Below are 26,154 nucleotides of genomic sequence, written 5' to 3' on the forward strand. Positions count from 1 at the left end.
TTCATAAGAGTGGGGGTATAACCATTGTTAATATCTTTGTGAACTTAAGTGTATATTTTTGTGCAGTATCTCTTTATTTATAAAATAATATATAGTAAACATTTCTCTTAGCATTAACTATCTTTCTATAGTAATATTCCTAATGATTGTATACCATTACATAGATTTATACACATAGCATAATTTATTGGGGGTCTTGTGAGGTATTTAGATTATTTCCAGTTGTGGTGCTATTGTTATAAACAGTTAATTACTTAATATCCATAACTTTTTCCCTTAAAACGGTCTAAGAAGCGGGCATCTGGGTCTGTGGGCCTGCATATGAGGCCCATGTTGACTGTGATCCTCCTGATGGCCAGGGGCCCCTTTCCTCGAATCCCTGCCAGCCCTGGGCATCAGCATTAACCAACCAGCAAACAAAAACAGCAAAAATAGAAAGTCTTTTGGATTTGGTAGGTTGAAATGCTTTGTTTCTCTCTATGTAATTTGCATTTTGATTACAACCAAAGTTGAACACATCAACTTAAAAGAAACAAACACCCAAATGTAAGAATAACCAAAAGATATGAATGGCTAGCCCACAAAAGTAGAAATACAAATGGCCGCTAACCATTCCATTTGTATTTTAGCAAGCTTTTTATAGCAATAAACAAAAGTATCAAACAACAGTGAGATGTGGTAAGTTGAGCCATGTGGAGCCCGGCTTGCTCCTGTGTCCACCAGGAATGTCCCACTCGGTGCTGTGTGCTGCCTGCTGGGACGCGGGCCCTGGGCCTCTGGGGGGCGCCCACTGCCACTTGGCCGTTCCAGCTGCCAGAGGGCTCCCGCCAGGCTCGCGGAGCGGCACCTTCCCTTTCTTTTCAGTGCCTGCGGCGTCTGCTGAGAGCCAACATAGCTTACTCCTCTAAGCTGGAAAATAAAATTCATAATGATGGTTTTTCTCAGTGCAACACCAAAACTCATAACCACAAACGCTCGCACAAGCTGAAGTCTCTCAGTGGGATCGTAGCTGTTTTAGATGGGCTGTTATGTTTCCAGAGGCTTTACCTGGGCATAAAACAAGACAGTGAGTATGAGGCGGCGGCTGCTTCTGGACCAGCAGACAGAAGCTGCTTGGCCAGAGCGTGTTTGCTTGTGCGAGATTCACGCGTGTGTTATTGCACGTGATTGTCAGCCTCAGCTGCTGGGGAAGGGCAGTTTTCCCAGCAAACGGGTTTTTTTTTAAACCCATGATTCCAAGACAGGGAGTAGGGTAGGCTGAGGAGGCTGGGGCAGCCCCTCTCCTCCAGCAGGGTGGGGTGTGGGAGCCCCCTCAGCAGTGAGCCAGCCTCTGGGGCAGATGGGGAGACCATTTTTCTTCACTGAGTTGTGGCCTTGATGGATAGAATTCGTAATAAGCCGGCTGCTCAGGATAAAGAAATGTGGTTACATTTTTGAGTTGTTGGAAAAATACTGTGAGACCAGATAGCGAAATTGAATCTGTGCAGATCACTCTGGCAGAATCCTGTGGATGATCCAGACCGCAGTCACCAGCAAGGCCCCCTTTGAAAGTAAAGGAAAATGCTATTGTGAATATTGGAACTTTTGCAACATTTCCTGAGAAACAAGCTCTGGAAAAGCAGTGACTTTATTCAGATTGAAAGAGAGAGAGAGAGAGCACGGGCGGGCAGTCAGCTGTTGTTGGCATGTGGTGTGCTGTGTCCACTTTTGTTCCTCCTGGCGGGGAGTGTGGGTGTGGGGAGAATGAGGAGAGCCAGGCTTTGTCTGCAGTCAGGCACTTGGGGGCCTGTGGGTGTCAGCTCAGGTTCAGGCACAAAGTGACAGAGGTGGCTGACGCCTGCTCCGGGGTGATCAAGTGACTTTGTTCCCTGAGGTGAGGTCAGCCTTTCACCTTCTGGATCTCCTTGGTCCCCTCTTGCTGGGAGAGCAGTGTCCGCTCAGAGGCAGGTACTGTCAGCTCTGCTGCCAGGAGGGTCTGGGAAAAGGAGCTTCCTGAGCAAGGGGTCTCAGCCTGCCCACTGCAACCCCTAAGTGGATCATGAAATCAGCGTTATGGTTTGCCACCAGTATTTCTTTTTGTAATGAAATAAAATAGGTAGAATTGAATGAATACTATCAGAGCCCCTCTCAGGTGGTAAGGGTAACATTGTTTTGTAAAACTTTTATTATTCAGTTATGTCTTTGGAACACGGTATACATGTGCGTATTGGGTTGTGATGGAAAAGGCATTTCTTTCCAGGCCCTAGAAGCCTTCACATACTTTCACTTCACTGTTTGTCAACACTAATTGACCCTCGCTTCTGAGTTAGCATATAGTGGGGTCTGGCTGCTGCTGCAAAATTCCATTGCACTGTCTGTGGTCCCTGCATGGGTGCTGTAAACAAGCTTGATGACAAATACTGTTTTCCTTCCATTTATTTCTTCCTGTGTACTCTGTGACAGGTACTTCAAGCGTAGCGAGAGCCTGGAGTGCAACGTTTGACGAGCTGATTGGCAAACCCATCGGGGAGTTCTCAAGGAAACACATGGCTCTGAATGCCCCTGGAGTGCTGGCCGAAAACCCAGACATCTTTGCTGTGATTATAATCCTTATCTTAACAGGTAAAGCCACGCATTGAGAGAGACATCAGGTTAGAGGGAGGGGTCCAAGGTATAGGACAGGCTCCCATTAAGTTTGTTTCTTCCTTTTCTCTTTCTCTCTTCCCCTCATTTTCTTTCTTTTTTTGTAGTTAACGCAGACATCTTTTTTGTCTTAATGGCTTCTTCTAGATTCACATAGGGTTGGCCTACTTAATAGCTGTCAAGTTGGCTGTCATTGAATTAAAAGAGAATCCCAGGTGTTTGCATAACTGTAGTGTAAGAGTTTGTTAGTACTGCAGGCTTTTTGTACAAGTGACCCAGGGATGCAAAATCTTTAGACTCAGGGGATGACCATCTGGAAAGGAAGGTTGGTGTTCATCAGCCAGGAAGATGTGGAGAAATGAGACCTGTCTGGAATGCTAACGTGTGCCTGGGTGTTAGAGCAGTCTCGGGTGGTTGGACACCTAACAACCGTCAAAACCCCCTTCACATAAATAAGTTTCATGACAAAGTCGTGGGTATAGAATTTTAAAATTCCAGGTATTGCCTGAACCCAGCTGATGGCAGCTTCTTCCTGGTGATGTTTACTCGTGTCTCAGCCTCTAGGGTGGGAGTTTTGTTAATATAAACATTAGGCTGAAATGCAGGTAAATTCTCCTTTGAGGTTAGAAAATCTTGGATGGGTTTTAAACACAACACACTGCATTTTACACACCTCGTATTTGAAATCACTTCGCACAGGCCGGTCTCAGCAGTATTTCTGGTCCAGCTGGCAGGTACCTGTATCAGAAGTTAAGTTTGCACTGGTGAGGTTTTCATAAACATGAGAGGGAGGGACGCTAAAGAAAACACAGCCAAGTGTGATGAGCTGCTCCCTGTGATTAATTGCTCAGTTCTATTCTAACATCTGTATTTCAGAATTCAGTCTATTTTGTAGAGCATTTTTTCTTTTAAAATGTATAAAAGGCGTACACGGCAGGGCAGTAGTCTCAAATCATAAACATTGATGTCACGTCTTCCGGCACCTTTCCAAGCCTCTTTTCTTGCCTAGCGAGAGTTTACCAAGAAGTCCCCAAATGGCGTGTCTACTCCAGGTGGCCCCGTGGCATAAGCCTCAGAGATAGTGTTGTCATGTGGTTTCTGTGCATTTTTATCACTTTTTGTGTATGTGAGTTTACGAGCTAGGAGTGGTCTAGCTCAGACATTGTTTTATGTGCACCAAGTCCAAGGAGGAACCGTGCGTGTTAGTGGTTCCACAACCACAGATAGTTCTCGTTGCTGATATTACCAATGTCCCAAAGTCAATCTGAATCATTTCCTCATCTGAAAATCTCTCATTCTACCAAGAAACTGAGCAAAGTGTCTCCTCCTTGGAGAAAATAAACTTCTGCTCCCGGGGTGGGGGTAGTTCTCAGTAATATACTTTTAGTGGGGGGGAGGGTGCAGGGAGAGGCTCTCTCTTCATCCCCTGGGAGGGGCTTGCTTTCCACAGGCAGTTGGCTATGATGTTCCTGATCCCCGTAGTCTTTTGGTGCCCCTGGATGCCGTAGTCAGTTCCAGAGGGGACCTGGAAGACCTGATAGCTTTATTAAACACCCCACGGACTTTGGTTATTTTGATCCCTGCCTCTAGAGAGATAATTAATTCAGCCCCATTCCCAGAGGCTCACAGAAGTCTTTGGAGGTTTGATGCCACTTGGATTCTTTTTAAGTCACTCTTTTGTCCCTATCCCTGTGCCAGTAAGGATTTGCCTGGTGCGAGGTTGACATTCAGACAAAGTTCTCTGTTTATGCACTTTTTTAGGACTTTTAACTCTTGGTGTGAAAGAGTCAGCCATGGTCAACAAAATATTCACTTGTATCAATGTTCTGGTCCTGGGCTTCATAATGGTGTCAGGATTTGTGAAAGGATCAATTAAAAACTGGCAACTCACGGAGGAGGATTTCCGGAACACGTCCGGTCATCTCTGCTTGAACAAGTGAGTGGTTTCTTCTGTCTCTTGGCATGTGACAATTCATGTATTTGGGGGATTTAATTGGCTAGAACAATACGAGCCTTTTTTAAAAATGTAATTGGAATTTGAATATTTTGATAATTTTTTTTTTTTTTTGCAATGAGGTAGCTGAGGGTGTTTTATTTGTTTGAAATTTGTGTTGTTTTATTTCCCTGTATTAGAACATTGTATGACAAAGGAAGATATTTCTAATTGCAAAAGTGTTCATAGTTGAGGATCATTGTCAGACTCAGTAAGTAATTCCTTTTTCCTCTGGTTTGGTTTGGTTTCATGACCAACCTCTGAATTTTGTATTCAGAAAAGATTTTCTTTGCAATACCAGAGTGATACCACTTTATTTTGAAATGCCTTCCTATTTAACATAGAAGAAAGAAGAAATGTGTGGAACTTTTATCACAGGCTTTTATCAGAGGTTTTTAGAATTACTAAAGTAACAAAAAGTGATTATTATAATCTCTTTGTCCCACACTCTACTTGGCTGTGTCAGCCCTAAAAAACAGTGGCCCCATCACCCTTTCGTGTCTCACCCGGGGTTGGAGCCAGGTGCCAGGCCGCTCTTGATCCTGTGCCTTTTCAGGCCCCTCAGTGAACCCTCACCAACAAGCTCATATTATCTAGGAAACAAAAGCCAAACAATTGTAATGTATCTTTTTTGTCAGATTTTTAGGTGAATCTTAGGGTCCCTGAATGGAGAACTGGGAGTTTGATTTTGCCTACACTTCTATTTTGATTAAGGCTAAAGGTTCAACTGCTCTGATAAAGAGACTCGCCTAAAATGCAGTGGCTTTAAAATAATGTCTCAGATCCTGAAATAAGCAGTCCAGGTTGGCTGGCCAGCGCGGCTACACACAGGCTTTCAGGGACCCAGATCGTCCACCTGGTTGTTCCATCGTCCTGAGGACATCGTCCTCGTCTGCCTGGACAGAGCCAGGCTGTGGGCATAGGCATGATCCGGCTCTCCCAGAAAGGGAAAGAGAGTGTGGAGGAGGGCGTGCCCAGTGCTTTTAAGGACAGATCCAGAAGACAGGCGTCCCTTCTGCCCATATTACCCTGGTGAGAATCTGGTAGGTGGCCACATCTAGCTGCAAGGGGGGCTGAGAAACGAGATCCCTCATTGGGGATCTGAGTGGTCACATGCCAACTTGGTGCTGGTTCAGGGCCAGGTGCCCAGCCATGTCCTCCAGGGGTCTGATCAGTGGACAGGCGTTGATGTGTGACTAGGTCACTACCAGGGGTCTGATCAGTGGACAGGCATTGATGTGTGACTAGGTCACTACTAGAACGCGAATAAGAAACTATTGAATTAAATGCAGGAAACGTCACCAACTCTACCATTATGTGGTTAACAGTTCAAATAAAGAGAGCCTGCCTTTTGGGAACTAAACTCTATTACAGAGAAGTGAGGACTTTTAATAATATATCATTCCCAGACATTCCTGTGTCATATTTATGCCAAATTGATTGGTGCCCATTAATCCAGGGTGGAGTAAAGCCAATTCAAAATATGCTTTGAAGTAACATAGTAGACTTTGAAAACTTTGGAAGCCTATTTTGTGGTTGCTCTTTGCAGGTCAGGACTTAAATATAGAGGGCACTTCCTGTTTCCTGGTCGTCAGTGGAGACTGACTTTTATTATCTTGGTGAAGAGAGTGTTTGTACCAGCCGATGGTATTGACTTTCCTCGGTTGCCCTCACACTTCATGTGCTAGTGATGACAAACTGTGCTGGCCTCCCAGACACAGTGGCATTTGTTGCCGGGCCCTGTGGTCATGGGTGGGGCGCCTTCAGTTACATCTGCCCAGCCCCAGGAACACTGCCGTAGAGGTGGCGCATTAGCCACTTGAAGAGGTGGAGTGCTGCGGGCCTGGGGCATGGCTTGCTCTTTCATTTTCTTAAAACTTGTAAGCTTCTTTCTTTCTTTTTTTTCCCCCCAGCCCGTAGATTTGTGCCTCCAACAATGACCATGTAGTCTTGCATGAAATTGCTTGTCTCTCTGAAATAGTAGAGCATTTCCCAACCAAATCACACAGTGTGGAGGAGCTTCAGCCTGTGTGGGTTTGGAGGCAGTTCTGACCACGCTGGGGTGTGATGTGATGGTGCTCTTCGCATGGCCAGCTGCAAAGGCCCCTTTGAGCCTGTGGGTCAGTCTGTCTCTTGGTCTGGAACAGGAATGTTGTCCTGCAGTCTGGCTGGTTCCTTCCCGCCCTGGGCGTGTGCTCCCCCTGGCTTGCTTACCCCGTGTCCTGTGGACGGGGAACAAATGTAGTTAAGAGGAAAGCCTCAGCACTACATGGAAGCCTGTTGAGAAGGTTTGTTGGGTGGTGTCTGTCAGGTAGGATGGAAACCCAAAAATAACATTGGCTTCCACAAGATACAGGTTTAATTCTCTTGAGTCAACACTTGCAGACGGTCAGTCCAGCATGTATCACTTCTGTGGGCCAGGAATCCAGTTCTGCCATCTTTGCCCATGGCCCACATTCCCAGGGTCGCTTCAGGGTACAAGATGGCTTCTCCTACTCCAGCTGCCACCAGAGGAAGGAAATGAGAAAAATTCCTTCTTTTAGAAGAGCACCCTCCCTCCACTGCTTCACTCCCCTGATGTCTCTCCTGAGACACATGCCTATGCCAGCTTAAATCAAATGGCTACACCTCGTAGCTGGAGACTCTGAGAAACATGCAGTCTTTATTCTTAGTGGTCCTGTGCCTAACTAAGTGTTCATTACTGTGTAGTAGAAGGGCAAGTGTGGCTTTTGGGGACAAGTAGAAGTTTCTGTCAGGGTGGCAGGTGGAAGTTATGAGATCCGAGTCCTGATGAAGGACGATTACCACCGATGCAGTGGGAAAAGGCCATGTCGGGGAGATGACGCCAGCTACCACCACGGTAGCTCCCTGTCAAGTCCCCACCCCAGGCTTAGGGACGTTTATTAATATGCGACAGACACCCTTTCCGCCCTTCCTTTGCCAGTTATTCTCTTTGCTAACTTCTGAGTACCTGGCTGGGTGGGTGCAGAAGGGTACAGGGGAGGGAGCACTGACCTGAGATCTGGGTTTAGCCTGCTCTGTCACCTGGGGACGTCTGCCAGGTGGTGGCCATGGCAGCCCCTCTGAGCCTGCCTCCTCGTCTCTCATGTGTAAGTTGCCAGATGACGAGTGGGCACAACCACCACGTGCAGATAACGGGTTAATTAGTGATTATATATATATAAAGAGCTTTTAAAAAATATTTCTAAATGTTTTGGTTTGAGGCTGTATAGAATGAGTTCTGTGATTGTTTTATATCAGTACTCTGCCACTGGCATCAGTAACACCCAAACTTTTCTTAAAAGTTGTATTTAATTTTTTGAGTAGGTAATATAATCACGTGGTTCATATGTCATAATGTTATAAAAAGGTTTACACTGAGAAATCTTGTTCCCATTCCTTTCTTCATCTACCTCATTCTCCCATCCCCCCATAGATAATGATTTTTATTATTTTTGTGTGTGTAAGCTTCCAGCTTTTATTTGTAATAATAGAAGCAATTGCAAATACATATTTATATTTATTTTGTGTATTATATGTATATAACATATACCTATATTTCCCCTTTTCTTACACAAAAAAGTATCATTCTATATCCACTTCTGCACCTAGCATCTCCCGCAGGTCTGTTCGTATCAGGACCTTGTTCTTCTTGATAGTTGCATGGTGTCCCAGCACCGAGTGTGTAGTGATGGTTGAGAGGGGGCCCAGCTGGAGGAGCGGGCGCAGTTGTATCATGGTCACTGGGGACTGGAGTACTGTTGGGACGGCTGCTGGAGTTTATGTGGGGCACACCCTCCATGGAGCTCGTGTTCCATCTGCTGTGAGGTTATCTGATTACACCCCCATTACATACTTCCGGAGGAGCTAAGGAGATGCCCTTTGTTTTGCTTTCCTTTTGCTCTGCTAATTACCCAGCTCCCTTGCTCCCCATCTCTGTGCTTTTATTGTTATTTCCGCTTCACCTGTCTGCGTGACACAAGGGGTGTTCCTGCCCTCATCCTCCTCTGTGAGTCCCGTCTCTTTCTGGCGTTTAATGTCGGTAACGCCCTGCACTTTCCTTTTCTCATGAAATGGAATTCTCAGAACCTTTCTAGGTGCTTCTGCCATGTGGTTGTTTAAAGCAAACTCATCACTCATGGCCTTCATTTATTCTCATTCACAGCTGTTCCACAGCCCTCAATGTTGGGGGGCATGCAGACGCAGGTGGGCATCTGGGGACCTTTCTGTACCTGTGTTTGTCCTGGCAGTGACTGGGGACCTGAGTCCTCCTTAGAATCCTGGCAAAGACCTTCCCATGTTACCAGTTGTGTCCAGGAGTCAAAGGGGTCTGCCTGGACCCCCCCAGAAGACATCTTGATCTTGAGTTCCCCTCTCCCCTGGTCTTCTCATCCCCTCTCTCCTGAGATACTTGATCAACTGTTTTGTTTTAAGCTTCAACCACTTTTTATAATAGAAGCCAGCTCACCAGGGTGTTCCATATTCTTTGTGATTTAAGGATGCTGTGAGGGCTGGCCCACCAGCTGGGCAAGGCCTGGGGAGGCATGTATATGTCTTGAATGAGGAGGTGGCAGCTCTGCCACCCATGCATCCTATGGCCCCGCTGACTCACTTGTCCTGGGCTGCCATTTTTGTACTGGGGTTGGTGGTTTATTTTAGTCATACTTTAAGATGACAAGTCTCTCTCTGAGTCTGGCGATGATTTTTCCTACGTCCATCACTTGTGTGTTTCTTGGCGTTTCCCTTGTGTCAGTAGAGACCCACAGTAAGTCCCACATGTAGCAACTTCTTTATACACTTACTTCCAGTGGCTTGCTGGCGGTTTCTGAGACTGAGAAATGTGATTATCCTCTAGGATCAGCATAAGGCTTAATCTCCATTGGAAAATAATTGGGTCCAAACTGTCAGTGTGTTTTATTAGCCAGTCGATAAATCCCATTGAAAGCAAATTTGACGAAATGAGTTGCTAACCCAACCTTAAGAATATCAGTGTTTATAGGATTGGACTATTCTATCTGGCTCTTCTTCTCACATTGGGAAGTGAAGTGGTCAGGGGCAGCTTACCCTGAGGAGCTGGGCACTTTTCAGCCAGTTGAGTTGGGAGGGACAAAGGGGAGGTGGTGACCATCTTCTGGGCAGAAAGCCTGCCGCTCTGGGGCCAGCAAAAGATGTGGCTGGTTGGGGTGGAGCCGAGGCTGCCCTTCTTCAACTGGTTGGAGTTTGGTGGTTTTTCAGGTGGCAGCAGAGGTCCAGGGTGTAGGAGGCTTAAAGTTACTTGGTGACACGCAGGGCCCGGGGTAGCCAGCCAGACTGATGTGAGAGATGGCCGCCCCATGCCCTGTATGGCGGGAGATGGGGGCTCAGGGCCACCAGATGGGGCCTGGGAGAGCCTGAAGCACCATTCTAGGCCTGGACACAGTATTCAGAATCACAGGTTTTGCATCATTGGGACTATTTTCTGAATCTCCAAGGACTTCTTGAGTTTACACAATGTGCACGTTTGACTCTGCATTCATTACTTCAGCAAATGTGCGCTGAGCCCTGCCCATGTGCCCGAGCCATGCTGGGCGCTGGTCCCCACCCATTTAAGCACCCCCGAATGTTTGCTTTGTGCACGTGAGTGCTTAAGAAATGCTTTTGTTGATGAAAACAGTTGACTTTTTTAACCTCAGTGTCTTTGGAAATGCTTGTTTTGAGACTTGAGTTACTGGTAAATATGGGAGACTTTGCGTTTTGTTCCTGGGGCAGGGGCCCCTGTACCCAGCTGGCAGCTGTGTGTTGCTCTGAAGCCTGATGTCTTTCTCTGAGGGTCCCAGGGGAGAGGCCACCGTTGTTGGTTTCTCCCCTCTCTCCTGTTGGACACCCTGTCTCATAGTCCCTGCATCCTCCCCCCACCTGTCAATATTTAGAAGATGCTTCTGGAAAGGGCTTGGTGCATACCATTGTGGCTCTGGGCCATGCAAAGCAGAGGCCTGTCACCCACGGAGTCTGAATGCAGTGGCTAGTGACAGCTGTCTCAAGGATCATTTACGAGGGTCTGGAGCCCCCGGCCTGGGAGTGGTCATAGGTCAGCGGGGTGACTGGAATGGCTTCTCTGCAGGACTCTGAAGCCGGTGTTGGGAGCTTTGACTGTGGCTCTTTTTTTCTAGTGACACAAAAGAAGGGAAACCTGGTGTTGGTGGATTCATGCCCTTCGGATTCCCTGGCGTCCTCTCAGGGGCAGCGACCTGCTTCTATGCCTTCGTGGGCTTTGACTGCATCGCCACCACAGGTACGCCCCCCCGCCTGCTATCTGGAGCCCAGGCCCCAGGTCCTCCTGCCCTCTCATCAGACAGGCTGCACTAATTTTACCCATGGGTCGCTGTTTTCCTTCCTGTGGACACGTGCCAGTTGCCACTCTTTACATGAGTCACGTGTAGGTTTGTAGCTTCCTGCTAATCTTTTTCCCCCCATTATCACTTCCCCACGTGGCAGTCCCTGACAGGAAACTCAGCATCGTGAACCTGATGGACCGTGCTGCTGCTGGGCCGGGATAATGGCAGCGTAGCTGCAGCCTGATTTCATATCTCTGCATCATCTGGGAGAAATGAGCCCATTAAAAATATTGTCATCCTGGTGGATTGAATAGGCTGGGTTCCACTGGGCCTCCCCAGTTTTCTCTGCCAAACAGAACAAGTCTTTTCCTTGGCTGAACCATGATGTAAAGGCCAGGAACACCATCCCAGGGCTTATGAGTCCTCTCATCTGTGTTACTGAGGGCCACCCCTCGGTTCCCAGAAGACCCTGGTTCCCACAGAGCCGAGCACTGTGGGGTGGTCATTTGTGGGTGGCGTGGGTCCCCTGGACACTGAAAGTCCTCGGGCATCTCGCAGGTTTGTGTGGATGCCCCCTGCCATCCTGCCTTCCTGGGGCTGACTCCTTGCTGCTTCTAGGGGAAGAAGTCAAGAACCCCCAGAAGGCGATCCCCGTCGGGATCGTTGCGTCCCTCCTGATTTGCTTCATTGCTTACTTTGGGGTGTCGGCTGCCCTCACGCTCATGATGCCATACTTCTGCCTGGACAAGGACAGCCCCCTGCCGGACGCCTTCAAGCATGTGGGCTGGGAAGGTGCCAAGTACGCGGTGGCCGTCGGCTCCCTCTGTGCTCTTTCCACCAGGTGAGGATTCTGAAACTCTTGGGAAGACGCAGGGTGTAGCAGGCCATGTAAAGCCAGACACAGGTTTGCTGTTAATTTTCCTCTTTTCCCTTGAGAGCCAGCACCCCAGCCCTGATTATATGGTTTTCTCCTTGTTGTTATTAATCATCCAGGAGTTGATTGGGTTGTTGCTATTTCATCACGAAGAAGCTGAGGCCCACTCTTCAACATCATCCGCTTAGCAAAGGTCTGGCTCTCTGCCCCCGCCTTTGGCCACTGGACCAGGCCACCTCTTTGAGCACCATATTTTGGCCCTTAGTTTGGCCGTAAAGCAGAGGCTACCTTGAAAAAGGGAGTAAGTGCCTTTTCATGAGAAACATTTTGCCCCTGAAGTTTCCTACTAGCCTGTATAAACAGGAAATATTTGGTAAATATTGATTTACCATAGAGAAGTCCTCATGAATGCAGTGATGCTATTTTCTGTTTGATTCAGCTAGAAATAATTGCAGGAATAAATACAAAATTTCCCCCCCCCATAAAAATTACGACTAGATACCATGGTAATTTATGTTAGACGTTTCCCCTTCTTTAACTTAAGACATACTTAGAGTGAGTGCTTTTTCTGGAGTTGATGTATTGAATTCTGAGTCTTTTAGCTGCGAGTTCACACGGTTTGGAGGATGGCAGTTCCTGGTGAGAATTCAGGGCTCCCTCGCCTCGGTGGTAAACTGCCTGGTTGCATTGTGGTGCCATTATTCCTGACAAGCTAGTTTTACTGATGCATTTTGCCTCTTCCTCCCATCTAGTCTTTTAGGTTCCATGTTTCCCATGCCTCGAGTTATCTATGCCATGGCTGAAGATGGACTACTATTCAAATTTTTGGCCAAAATCAATGATAGGACCAAAACACCAATAATCGCCACCTTAACCTCAGGTGCCATTGCTGGTAAGAACTGGAATTAATTTCACGTGCCAATATTTTAACAGTTGAGTTACTATTCCCTAGGGAAGTATCTTGAATTGTACTAGTCTGTGAGAAATTTTAACTGGTCTTTTTAGCACTTGGTTTTTACCCTGGGGACCTGGATTATTGCAAGGTAACCGCCCTTTTGACAAAAGGCAAGGGGTGGTTTTCTAGAGGATGTGATGGAATTCTCAGAAAGTTTGAATTCTTTTATTATTATTATTCTCTCATTGGACAGAGCTTAGAACACACACTGTTCCTTCAAAGTCATTTGTCTGTTCCCTTTTCTGAAGGCCCTTGAGTAGACTTTGGTGCGAGGACATCTTGCATGGTACAAGCCAAGTGACTTTTTGTTAGTCCTGGAGATTCAGTGTCCCTGTATCTTAGCTCATGGATTCTCTGCAAAATAGTTCCTTTTGATCAGTGTTTTATAAAATGTGCTACTTATTCCCCATTTTCCTTAAGTGTATGAATAATGGCAGGCCCAGAGGAGGTTTATCTTATCAAATTGCAGGTTCCTCACCAAGAGGACAGTTTTGACAGATGAAATCAGTGGACTGAAGACCCCTTGGAGCTATGCGATGTTCCAGGGGCCCCCGATTCAGGAAAGAGGAGCCCAGAAGGAAACTTATGTGCACACGCACTGAATGCTATTTGTTTTATATGTTTGTATGTTTAATGACTGCATTTCATAGCCCCGAGAGGCAGGCATTACCCCATTGTACAGCTGTAAAAGTGGAGGCCCGGAGAGAAGAAGTGAGGATGCACAGCCAGTAAGTGTGGAGCTAGCTTGTGCTTCCTGGTTTGTTTTTATGCCCAAGTGACTGGCTCCTTCCAGGGTGTGAGTAGAGCAGTGGGTCTTTTTGGTAAATTAGGATATGTGATATCAGTCACAGTTTGTATCACAGGGACCTGTCAGTGGTCACTGGTAAGACATCTGACCGTCTTAAATGAATGAATTGTTGTTAGTATATATGCCTTTAGCACAGTGTGTTTAGTTTTGTGGATTAATATTATATGATGAAAGACAGCTAGTTTTTCAATATTTAACAAATTTGTCATGTAATTCTACATTCCAGAGAGCGATCACAGTGGTCAGGCTAAGGGACACCGTGTGGTCAGAATACGACCATATATTTAAGGGATTAAGGAATTGGAGATAGTGAATATTTTTTCAGTATTTACATGTAATTTGATCGTATTAAGGACTGGCTTTAATTTCCTTCTTGTGCTAATTAAGGGAGATCAAACTATAATCTTTAAAATGACTATAAAGGACTGACTCTTTCTTTTCATTTGTTGGGAGTGGTAAATAAGTATTTGGTTTTCTAAAATCACCTCACATGGAAGAAATTTGGCTCAAGTTTCTCCGGGAGTGGGAATGTAGGCATTTGTGGCACGCACAGTTGGATACTGTTCTGAATACCCAGAAGGCCCTCAGTGCTCCTTAATCCTATTATTTATCCTCAATTTAAGTTTGTTTTAGTTGCAGTAATCTATAGGGGCTTGGGAAATATTTGTGGAAACGTAATGGTTTTGTGTTTATGTTTTTACTTGTGTTGATTGCATGTGATTTGAAAATACCCCAAAGTAGAGCTAGCCAAGTTATTTTTAAATGGGAAACTTCACATATAGACCCACATAAATAGATATACATACTCTCACAAAAGTTACAAAGGATTTTCAAATAAGCATACATTTTTTTTTTAAGTGGGGTCATGGTGAAGGGACTGATACTGTTTGGGAACAACACTGCTTTCTATGCTCAACTCTCGGGGTTACGAGCCCCTGCAAGTCCTCCCGGAGCACTGGACTTGCCCTCATCCACCTCCTCATCACTGTTGCCTACTGATGCATATGTCTTGGATGATATGCTCAGGGAGCCTAGGGACTGTCTGGTCTGCTCTGTTCAATGATGTATATCTAACACCCAGTAACTGGCACGCTCTCAGTGAGTGCTGGGTAGATAATGGAGGAGTGGGTGGATGATAGATGAATGGATGGATAGATGGTGGATAGATGGATCAATGGATGATGGATGGATAGATGATGGATAGATGATGGGTGGATAGATGTACGTGACTGTCTATGAGTCAACATGGTCTAAAGGAAGACACACTGGACTTGGAGTCACAAAAATTTAGTTCAGATCCTAACTTTTCCATTTACCAGCAGTGTGACCTTAGGTAAGTCTTCCAACATGTCTGAACTTCAGTTTCTCCATCTGTAGTGTAGAGATAGCTTGCAAAGTTGCCATGAGGATCAAAAAAGGTCATGTTGATGAAAGTAGTCTCTATATAAATGTTAATTATTATTAGTGTCTGTTGAGGATTGTGTATATGATTTATTCTTGAGCTTTTCCTCCCTTTAAGCAGTGTCTTTCCACGGAAAGGGCCAGGGGTGAGGGGGGCAAGTAAATGCAGGAGCACTTACGTGCCCTGGATCACAGGCGGTAGGGGTTCTGGCTGTCAGTATGTTGAGGGCCGTCCATGGATCCTGATGTCTGTCTCCTCCCCAGCTGTGATGGCCTTCCTCTTTGACCTGAAGGACTTGGTGGACCTCATGTCCATTGGCACTCTCCTGGCTTACTCTTTGGTGGCTGCCTGTGTGTTGGTTTTACGGTATGTATGGCTTTTCTGGATTCCATGACTGAAATGTAGATGCACCCTGTTAGCATTTTAAGAGTTCATACTAATGGTTTATTCAGTATAAATTTTAGGTTGTTGATGGCTCCTTTGGGAACCGCCCAGGAGAGGTTAGGATCTGGTGGTTGAAGCCTAGTTACAGAGAATATCTTTGAAAAGAGTCAGAGGTGGTCCCACATCCCTCTCTCATGTGCCGTCATTTTTCTCACTAGACGTTGGGAGGATAGAGATAGGTTCTCAACCCAACTTTTGGGCCTGGATCCTGTGATTAGAATTTTTGAAGGCTTAATGATTTCAGCTTGGTCCAGGTTCTTGGGACAGAGGGCACTGGGGACTGGCCCTGGTGGGAACTGGGGGAATCCAAGACCTGTGAAACTTAGGTCAGTGATGCTTCTGTAGTAGCATTGCACTACTGCTGGAGGAACAAGTCCTATTACATGGTATGGAGTGGCTGAGGTTGATGCTCAGGAAGACTTTCCAGTTTCTGGCTGTTTTAGCCTTGTGTGGACCAGGCCAGCCCTGTGGACGGCCATAATAAAGCAGCTCTGGGCCTAGGCTTGGTGTCCTGATGTTCTCAGCAGCTCCAGTCCTTCCTCCCCAAGCACACGCCTGGGCCAATTTTCCTTTGCTCTGGAAGGACAGGGCTCTACTTCCTTACTCCCAGAAATGACCAAGGTAGCATTCATCATGAGAACATGGACTCATGGAGACTCTCAGTGTTGCTTACCTGGCAAGACCCTCCTTATTTATTTTCAGGTATTTAAACTTGCAAGGCCATTGATTCCATTTCTAATGTACTCAGCAGTTAATTTACTTAAAACCTGGGTTGAGCCTTGGTAGTGGCTGTGTGGAATCAGCTAAAACTAGTTTGCTAGATTTTTGACTACTTATTCCTTCCTAAGGGCTTAACACTAGAATTTTCTATGAGGTCCCCTCACTTTCTTAATTGACCGAATGGTTTTGTATACATGAATCAGTGAAAAAATGGTTAAATATCTTTATGTTCACTCTTAGATTATATGCAAAATAATTTATAAAGCACTCTGTTTTTCAAAGCTGGTGGAAAAGATTTGAGCTCTGTTCATTTTGGGTGGGAAGATAAGGAGCCTCATTTAAAATGAATGCTTTACATGCAGGTAGCTTGTGTCTTGGAAATCCTGCCACAGGCTCAGTCCATCACTCACCTCTATAGAGGTATTTATTCTCAGGCACATGGAGTTTTAAAATAAATTGATCCAATTAAGTCTCACAAACAGAATTTCTCAAATCCATCAGCCTGCAGACACATTTCTCCAGCTCTGCACCAAACAGGATCGTAAGGTTATTGCTTTCTATTTCTGTCTGTATCTTAGCTCCCTACAGCCGTAGTTTTGTTGGAAATGGCCTACTATCTTAAGCATCCAAGGGCCAGTGCCACTTCACAGAGCAGGAGGAACTGTCTCAGGACATTCCTCTGGGCTGGTTCATGGTGGAGGTTAGGTTGCCTCAAACCAGAGACAGCAAGGAGGGTGTGTTACCCAGAAGCAGGGGCGGAAGATGAGGACCCCGCTCCCCTCCTCTGTTTCTGCTTTGCCGGAGAACGCATCGTTCTGACCATCTTCTTCCCATTTTATGCCTTGTGTCCTGGGCAACCTACCTTTGAAGGCTTACTAAGTACTTGAGTTAGTGTGTGTCCTTTTGCTTAATTAAACCATATTCCAATGGTCACGTAATACGTTTCTTGACAGGTATCAGCCAGAGCAACCTAACATGGTATACCAGATGGCCAGAACTACCGACGAGCTAGATCAAGTAGACCAGAATGAACTGGTGAGCACCAGTGATTCCCAGACAGGCTTTTTACCAGAAGCAGAAAAGTTTTCTTTGAAAACCGTACTCTCACCCAAAAATATGGAGCCTTCCAAATTCTCTGGGCTAATTGTCAACATTTCAACCAGCCTCATAGGTAAGAGCCTGCCCTTCCCTGTAAGGTATTTGGGGTCTGGCTTGTTGGCATTGCGTGGTTTCTTGTTAGTGGTGGCTGGGGGAAGTGTCAGAAGGGATAAGCATCTGTCTTGCTGCTGGACTGTGATATCAATTATTCTGTCCTAACTGTAGCTGATGCCTACAGAGATGGAACCTCCCTCTCCATAGGTTTTGGGGAGAACTGGGGATACCTGTGGAAACTTGAGAAATGGTTGAGTCTCACCTCTCTCTCTCCCCCTTAGCAATTCTTATCATCACCTTCTGCATCGTGGCTGTTCTTGGAAAGGAGGCTCTGACAGAAGGGAAGTTGTGGGCAATCTTTTTGCTCACAGGATCTGCCCTCCTCTGTCTGGTGGTCACGGTTATCATCTGGAGGCAGCCTGAGAGCAAGACCAAGCTCTCATTTAAGGTGAGCAGCTTTGCCCAGCGGGCCTGTAGGGAACCTCCTGGCAGGCCGAAGAGCCTGGCACTCCTGCTGGAAGGCTGGCCTGCGTGGGCTCTGCCAGGCCTGCATGTCCAGAGGGAGGTGCTTGTCAGCCAGCCTCGGGGGAATATGAGGCAGGGGTCCAAGGGCACAGTGTTTGCTGAGAGAGGACCTGCCCGTGGAAGAAGGCACCCCTCCCTGCCTCTGGCTCTCGAGTGGCTTAGCACACCTTCTCATAAATGTCCCTCTAGGTGGATCGCATGTCATTACCAAGCCTTGGAGGTGACCAAGTCTTCTGCATTTTTAGATTATACAAATAATAAAATAGTTCAACCTTAGAGATAAAGTGCAAGTCCCTCTTCTAGTCTTTTCTTCAGCAGGAGAATAGCAAGAGGGGAAAATTAGAATAGCTCTCATTTTGGCAATTAGTGGCTTAGAACCAAACTCCTGCCTATTAGGGGTGTGTGTGTGTGTTGTGAGTGTGGAGAGGTGGGTTGGGGGGCAGAGGTAGGGTTGGTACTCACTTCCTCTTCCCTATGTGAATATGGCAGTCCCCTGTAAATCTCAGGTGCACTGTCTTTCTCTAGGTAGTTTTCTCGGTGATTCAGATGGGTGCCATCTCTGTGCCCTCCACCTGGCAGGTCTGACGCTTCCACCCCCTGTCTCTGCAGGTGCCCTTCCTGCCGGTGCTCCCCATCCTGAGCATCTTTGTGAACATCTATCTCATGATGCAGCTGGACCAAGGCACGTGGGTCCGGTTTGCAGTGTGGATGCTGATAGGTACGTCAGGTGGTGAATTTCACTGTGCCCACAATGTCCGATGTCCTGGCATCTCTCGGGGGGCCTCCCCCCCCCAGAGCTGGTGCCGTGTGGCTCATTCTTCTTCCCCGCTGCTTGACTGGATGGCTAATGTCATTGAGCCTCCCTCCTTTCAGATTTTAAAACACAGTGAAAACACGTTGTCAGCGGTTTTCTCTCAAACAATAAGGAACTCCTGCTACACTGTGGGTTCTCCTCTCACTTCTAGATGCTTTTCATTTTAATAGCCTCTTCCCTGAACTGATTATCTCGTTGGGCAAGAGCTTGAAGTTACTAAGAACAAGGCTCTGAGTGTGCTGTCGACAAAGCACCCGTTCATTTCACCCCAAATGGGAGAGTGTGGACTGGGCCTCCCCCCGGCCTGGCTGGCACCTGCACCAGCTCATGTGGGCTGCGGGCACTGGTAGGGCCTGCGGGAGGCTTGGGTGTCACTGTGCAGGTGCAGTCCCTACGTGGGGCTGACCACGGCTCGCCGCCGCTCTGGGCCTCTGGCATCAGGCACTGGAGGGGATGGACCCAGCTTCCTTCCTCAGTGTCTGAGGCCGAGTGCTGATGCCCAGGGGACTGGCCTTGACCTTCGCCCCTCAGTGTCAGGTCAGTGACAAGAGCAGTGACCTCAGGCCCGTGTTTCTGCCAAGCCTGTCAGCCCCGAGAGGCAGCACTTTGGGCAGATGGCTGCAGCCGCATGATCTGCAGAAGATACTTTGCTGCCCCATTCTCTGCAGGCCCCTCGTTCTCTGAAATTCTGGCCTGTGTCTAGTTAGACGTCTCCCATGGAGCCTTGATGCGAGCGCTGGCTCAGTCTGCAGCAGCGTGCGTGGCCCGCTGTGGCCGTTCCTCGAGATGGGGGTGAGGCGCTCACTCCCGGCTTGAGGCAGAGGACGCCTGCTTCTGAGCATCCCTGATGTCAGTGTTAGGTTATTTCCTGGCTCTAGTTGCTGAGTCCTTCCTTTAAGGCCTGCTCTCCTTGTGTCACCTGCACAAGGTGGCCCCGGTCCCTGGGCTAACGTCCCTGGGCGGGTAGTTAGAAGCACAGATCCCCGGCCCCACCTTGGATCTTTGGAGTGGCCTGAATTCCTGTGTTACGTGCATTCCTGGGTGACTCGAATGCGTCCTGCAGTCTGACAGTCACTGTAGAGAATGGAGCAGTTGGGACTGGACAGACAGCACGGGGATCTGGGGGAGCCCTCGTGCCTGCTGGAATCCCGCCCTGCAGGGACCAGCATGACTTCCTGAGGGTCTGTCCTGTCCCTTCCAGTGGCCACATGGGTCCTCAGCCAGGTGGGTCAGTGGATACAGCTGAGGGACTGAGCCCTTCCCGGGGCCCCCAGCCCCGCTGCTCCCCCTGCTCAGGAGCTGCCGGAGTGAGAGGCTCTCCAGAAGGGCGCATGCCTTTGCCGCACCTCCAGGTGAGACGGCAACCTTTGCTGACCCTGTTTGATGAGTTGTGTCATTTCTCCAAATGTGCAAAGTTGGCCCCCGAGGGCCGCTCGCTTTGGGCTCAGGCCCTGGGCAGGCCGCACGGGTGGAGAGGCTCTTCCACGGGCGTCAAGGCCCAGGGCCGCCCTCTGCCTGCTTCCTGGAACTGCTCGGTTCATGCGTGGTCTCTGCTCTCGGCCCGCAGGCTTCGCCATCTACTTCTGCTATGGTTTGTGGCACAGCGAAGAGGCGTCCCTGGCCGCTGACCAAGCAAGGACTCCTGACGGCAATTTGGACCACTGCAAGTGACACACAGCCCCGCCCCCTAGAGGTGGCAGCAGCCCTGAGGGACGCCCGTGGAGGACCCAGGAGCACCTTGCTTTTTCCACCAGTGTGTCAGGACCCACCCACATCCACAAAGCCCCAGCACAGCAAAAGGTGCAACTACTTGAACCGCAGCCTCAGCCCACAGCTCACGTGTCCTGCCCAGACCTGCCCTGCGGTGGGCTCACCAGGCCCGGTCACCTCTGACAGCTCCCTGGCCAGGGCCACTTGGCTGTGGCTGGCTACTGTGTCTCCTAACCTCCCTCTGAACAAAGAAAGCAACTCCTCGTCACCAGCTCAGTGCCCGTGCTGCGGCCTGAGGCGGAATGGAGGTCATCTCCTGTTACCTTGGGAATCCAGGCCTCTCCCCAGGGATTGTTCTGATGTTGAACATGTTGCCTACTCCAGACTTTTAGTAGCCATCTCCCTGCTCAACGCCAAACAGCCGGCCATAGATGCAAGATGAGTACCACAAAACAGGACGTCCCCAGCAGTTCTACCCCCAGAGCCAAACGACAGCAGTTTACTTAAAAAGGAAAAACAAGACTGGTTTCCTTCTCCCCCTTCTGCCCTCTGAGTTGCTTCTAGAAGAGGTCGTTAGGACTATGACCCCTCCCTCACTTTCTCTTCCAGACAGAGGCTTTGCTCTGACGCTGTGACAGACCCCAGCACCCCGCCACACTCCAGCAGCAGGCCTGAGGGCAGGGGCTTCCGTCACAGACAAGGAGAAGGTAGTGTCACTGTGGGGACAAGGCGGCAGGGCCAGCTCCACTCTGCGCTGCGCATGAATCGGGGGTCCTCCTTCAGCTGCGTCCCCTCTGGGCCTGGGCCCGTTCTTGCTGCTTCTGGCATCTCTCACTGCTGGCTGTTGTCTCCTGAGTAACTGGAACATGACAACTTTATTTACCTAAAACCGGCCTCAAATTAGCAGAGCTTAGAACACTGTTTCCTGTAAGTCTTTGCCGTTCACTAAATCCTGCCCTCTGACGCTTTCGGTCCATGGCCTGAGTCTTGTGAGGTTCTCAAGGCAGGTGTCGCTCGTCCTCAGGTGGCAGTGGCCAGTTCTCCCTGCCGCTTCTGGCCCCTGACGTGATCTGTTTGGCCCCTCTCTTACGTATGATCAGATTGAGTCCTTCTGTTCGTTGCTGTGAATCACTCCACCCAATTAAGTTGACGCCTAATGTTGACTTGGAAAATGACCACATAGTTACCCTGTGCTGTTGGTGTGTTGTTCAGGCTGTGGGGTCCACACATGAGACAGTTGGGGTCATATTGCTGTCCCTCTCGTGTTTCTGTTGTCCAGATGCCATGGGTTTATATATGACTTTGTGACCCTGCCCCGGACCTCCTGCCTCCAGAAGTCAGAGCTGTGGGGCCTGCGTCGTGTCCCGGTCCAGTGCCCTCCCCTCCCCTGGCCCCAGAGGGCTCACGGCGTTCACGCACTCCTTGTGGATGGAAGCCAGAGGAAACAGGAATGCTGGTCGAGTCCTCTTTCCAGTTGGAGTGTCAGTCAGGAGTCAGAGGGCCCTGTGTTGACGGGACGGGAGGGGGACGGGCATTTTGGACGCCCCAGAAAATGTAAATGCTGCTTTCGAAGCTTAGTTCCTTTCCCATTTCTTCCCCCTCTGGCCTTTGACACAAATCTGGTAGAAAGAAGCCTGATAAATTGACGGCACTTGTCTTTTCTCCCTCTGCCCCAGAAAATTCTTGGAGAGAAATGCAAGAATTAGTGAAGCGGCCAAATGGCCGGGTCAGCCAGTGGAGGGCGGGTGGGCGGGCGGGCAGGTGGCTAGGGGCTTGGCCTTCATTCCAGGCCCTGATCACCTCACTGGAAGCTTTTTATTCTAAATATCATTTGTGAATGTTCCAGAGGGAGGATCCTAAGAGCCCAAAGCTTGGATTTCCAAAGAGAGGTATTTAAATTTATGTAGATTGGTGCTGTACAATATTTTGATAAATATTAATTTATTTTGTTGGGGTTTTGGTTGTCTGCTGTGTTCTTGGGCCCTGTTAGCTATTTGTTTGCTTGTTTTTTTTTCCACATGGACAGAGAGAATTTGAGGGAAAGAGGGCGTCCACGAAAGGTAGAGAGGAGAGAGAATTTTTTTTTTTTACTTTAATATCTGGCTGAAATTTCTGTGCAAGACAGTACCCAACAGACTGTTTACAATTGATATTTCAGCTGGCAACAGACATCACTCTACGGACTGAAAAGGTGTTTCCCCTCCAGCGGCTCCCGGAACGAGAACATCCTGACGGATGTGAGTCTCCTTGCTCGGCCCAGAGCCGGAAAGTGCCGCCCGGAAGGCGCCTGGCTCAGTGAGGAGAGGCCCCTGCCCCCTCCCTGGTCCACGGTGGCACCTCCCACTTAGGAAAGGACACCTGAGGTGACGCAGACAGTAGTTCACTGGTCACTGCTTTTATTGAGAGGAGTTTTTGTACAGTTGCCAGGGGTTTTCCCTTCTGTGTGTGAGGCTGTGATGTAAGGGGTGATGTTGGGTAAACCTCTCGATGTGAATAGACTGTCTCATCACACCCCTCCTTCCTGCCCCCGAAATACACACACACACACACACACACACACACACGCAGGCGAAAAGAAAACCCACCAGAAGTGCCGACGGTTTCACATCTCTCAGCTGCACCCTCCCCACCGCCCCCAACAAGGATATGATTCTCAGTTTCATGGCTTGGCCAGTATTTTCCTACAGTCAGAAATTCCACATTTCTAGAGACATGCCCTTTGGGACTGTTGTGTCCTCTTTGATCTGTGCCTGCGCCCCAAATACTCCCACTGGAAAGACCCGTTTGTGGTGAGTAAGCAGCCAGCCGGCCCTGCGTGATTTCATGGTGGGAACTCACGAAGAAGCAAACAGCGGGGCCCCCAGATCTCTGCTGGAGAGGGAGGGTGAAGGGGGGCTCCAGAGAAGCAGCTGAGACGGGAGCCCGCTTCCGGGGGGGACCTTTGGAGGGAGATTGGGCCTCTGCACACCCCTCCAGCCTCCACCTGCTCACACCCCCTCAGACCGACTTTGGGGCTGGATGTGTTTTTCCAAAGCAAGAGGGAGGAGTGATGGAGCCATCTTTCCCAGCCGTTTGGGAGACTCTCAACTTCACTGTCGTCAGACCCCTCACCTCTCCCCCACTTTCAGTTTTGTTCCATTGAGTCATCTGTCAGGCCATCAGCTGCCTGGTCCATGTGCTGATGCTGTGGTTTGGACACCTCGAGCCTCCCGCCTGCTGTGTGTCCACAGGCATCTCCACCCACCCCGAGCTCCCAAGGCCCTGACACACTCCCTCCTGCACACTTGTGTTCACACCTGAATGAGGCACCCGGCCCAGCCGGACCCGTGGCCAGGAGTGCGCCGTGCTTCGTGCGTGGGGGTGGGGAGGCGCATGGGAACTTGTGTTATACCATGTCTCCCCCCAGCCCTGCCACAGAGCAGGCATTGTGAGCGGATGAGGTTTTGCTGGCTCACATAGGATGGCCTCCAGCCTAACATTGGAGACGGAGCTGTGAGTGCAGGGTGGGAGGCTGGGTTCCTTGGGTGAGTGTGGACATGCCTTATGAAGGCCCCACCTTGACTACAGGAGAACTCATGGACATTTTGGGGGGCTCACTGCTGGAGAAAACCTGCCTGGCTCTGTGCCAGGACCCGTCTTGTCTTCTTTGAATGTCCCACTTTTGCACATCTAAGAGCCGATTGTTCTGTTGGGACCTAAGAGCCACCCCCATGAAGACAGTGGTGCAGGATCTTGGCGCCAGGCCCCATCACCGGTGTGTTCTAGGATGGATGGAGAAGTGTGTTTGTGGGCACGTCTTTGCTCTGCTGGACGTACGTAGGTGCGTGATGCTTGTGTGCAGAACTGTTACAGAGTTTACTTCAGATAGAACTAAATATATGTTATATATAATTGTTATGTATAATTTAAAACAAATCTGTTTGCTGTTGTAATGAGAGTATTGTATGTAAGGCTTCTTACGGAGAGCGAGATGTACATTTTATCAGACTTGTGGACTTTTTTTAGTAATGAAATGCTTTATTGATCCAGTGGTGCAAGAAGCTACACTCGTGTTTCGTCATCGTAGTTAAGGTGCCTATTGGGTTTTAAGGCAAAAAAAAAGGTCAACTGAATTTCACATTCATCACTAGAATCCAGTCTTTTTGTGCCGGCTGCTTCACTGAGCAGCAGTGGTCTCTTTCAAGAGGGACGTGGACCGGCCAAGGGTCTCAGGGGACAGTATTGAGGGGCCCTCCTGGATCACCCTGTGCACGTGTTGAACTGCCGCCTGAAACACCCACACGAGATGGAAGACCTTGGCTGTGAAGTCCAAATTGATTTTCTCAGGGTATGAGCATGTGGAGCAGGGTCGGGAAACAGGGCTGCGAAGATGCATTCAGACTTTGTTAATTTATTAACAAAGTATATGATATTGTTTCTTGATGACAAACTTTTTAAGTTTGGGACTTATTTTTCCATTTGAGAAATTATATATTTAAAATAAGTTTCCTGCTTTAAGTTGTGCCTTTCAGCGTCGATGGGTTTAAGGAGCACAAAGGGTGATATCAATGAGGGTTGGTTTATTATCAAATCTGAATTAGCTGTGGTTTCTCCAGTAAACTTTATCTTCTACTGACCATGGAGCCATTATTCAAAGAATTGTGTGTTTTTTATTATGTAAATTGTATAATATTTTTTGCTTATTTGATGTTCTATTTTTCTAATAGTTTTCTTATAGTTTCTTATAATTGTGATATGAGGTTTAGATTCTGAAGCTAACTGCAAATCAGGTTGGTCTCTGCTGGTCCCTCCTGTTTTTGTTTTAAGGGCAAGCATAGATGTCCATCGCCTTTAAAAAATGTGAAACTCTGCTCTGTATCCCATTTTTGCTGACAACACTGTACGTTGACAACTTCGTACCCTACTTTATGTTGTAAAATCAAACTATTTTGTGGTACATTATCTCATGCTTCCGCAGATTCTAATAAATTCTGTCTATGGCTTCAGTGTGCACGGTGTCATCTCAAGAACTCTGGCCGCTCCGGGCGGCGTCCCAAGCTTGGCAGCACCCCAGGGACAGGTCCAGGTCCCGCTCCTTGCTTCCTCAGTATCTTCCTGCTTCCCCCAGCCGGACGTCGGATGTCGCACGGCTTCCTTTCCCTTCAGCCATTTGGCGGAAACCTCATTCCGACCGTCAGCGCCTCAACCTGGGGATCCGTCCAACTGTCATTTGGGGTGCTCCGACGCTGGCTCCCCGCCTTCACTCTTCACGCTTGTCTGGGGTTTGGCCCCCAGAGACCTTCCCGCCAGTCGAGTTCTACGCACAAAGCTGCTCATTTGCTGAAGGACGTGGGTGTCGTGCGGCCAAACCTCCCCCCGCCAGGACCACCTCAGCCTCCGCTTCCCTCCACACCCCCCGTTAGGGAGGGTGGGGTACGCGCAGGCCCGGCAGGGGCTGGGGGAAGGACTGTAGCTGTTCCGGTAGTAATTCCTGACCTCTCATCCCCCCACCCCCCCCTTGAGAAAGGAAGCGTTTTCTTGCACAGGAGGCAAATTCAGTCAAGTGGGCCTTAATTCTCAGACACCAAGACGCAGTGATTCAGCGATCACGCTGGAAGATCTGCGCCGGAAGGTGAGGCCTAACCTCTGCAGTTCTCTCAGCTGATGGGCAGCGCCGGAGGCGGACACCCAGGGCCGGGGGCGGAGGTGGGGGGGGAGGGGCTGCTCCGCGTGCTGACCATCGGGAGCACATGAGAAGACTACATGAGCGTGCCACACATTTCATGTTCGTCGACCACATGGTAAACCAGACCACGTGGCTTGGACGGAGTGGAAGCATCCC

The 26,154-nt window shown here is 48.7% G+C and overlaps 1 protein-coding gene across 2 annotated transcripts in view; it reads left to right on the forward strand.

Moving 5' to 3' along the window:
• SLC7A1 (solute carrier family 7 member 1) overlaps window positions 1-25,314 on the forward strand; it is a 78,759-nt gene extending 53,445 nt beyond the window's left edge. For both annotated transcript variants that reach the window (XM_087436242.1, XM_014791252.2), the window contains 10 exons: window positions 2,443-2,601; window positions 4,384-4,558; window positions 10,765-10,886; window positions 11,548-11,770; window positions 12,556-12,695; window positions 15,232-15,334; window positions 17,086-17,303; window positions 17,566-17,732; window positions 18,419-18,527; window positions 20,191-25,314. In XM_087436242.1, the coding sequence (XP_087292368.1) occupies window positions 2,443-2,601; window positions 4,384-4,558; window positions 10,765-10,886; window positions 11,548-11,770; window positions 12,556-12,695; window positions 15,232-15,334; window positions 17,086-17,303; window positions 17,566-17,732; window positions 18,419-18,527; window positions 20,191-20,294 (1,520 nt within the window). In that variant the 3' untranslated portion in view covers window positions 20,295-25,314. The remainder of the gene's footprint in view (window positions 1-2,442; window positions 2,602-4,383; window positions 4,559-10,764; window positions 10,887-11,547; window positions 11,771-12,555; window positions 12,696-15,231; window positions 15,335-17,085; window positions 17,304-17,565; window positions 17,733-18,418; window positions 18,528-20,190) is intronic.
• Window positions 25,315-26,154: the final 840 nt, after the last annotated feature.

This window comes from Ceratotherium simum, chromosome 10, assembly GCF_057802395.1.
Source record: "Ceratotherium simum simum isolate JZ-2026a chromosome 10, ASM5780239v1, whole genome shotgun sequence".
Lineage (NCBI taxonomy): Eukaryota > Metazoa > Chordata > Mammalia > Perissodactyla > Rhinocerotidae > Ceratotherium > Ceratotherium simum.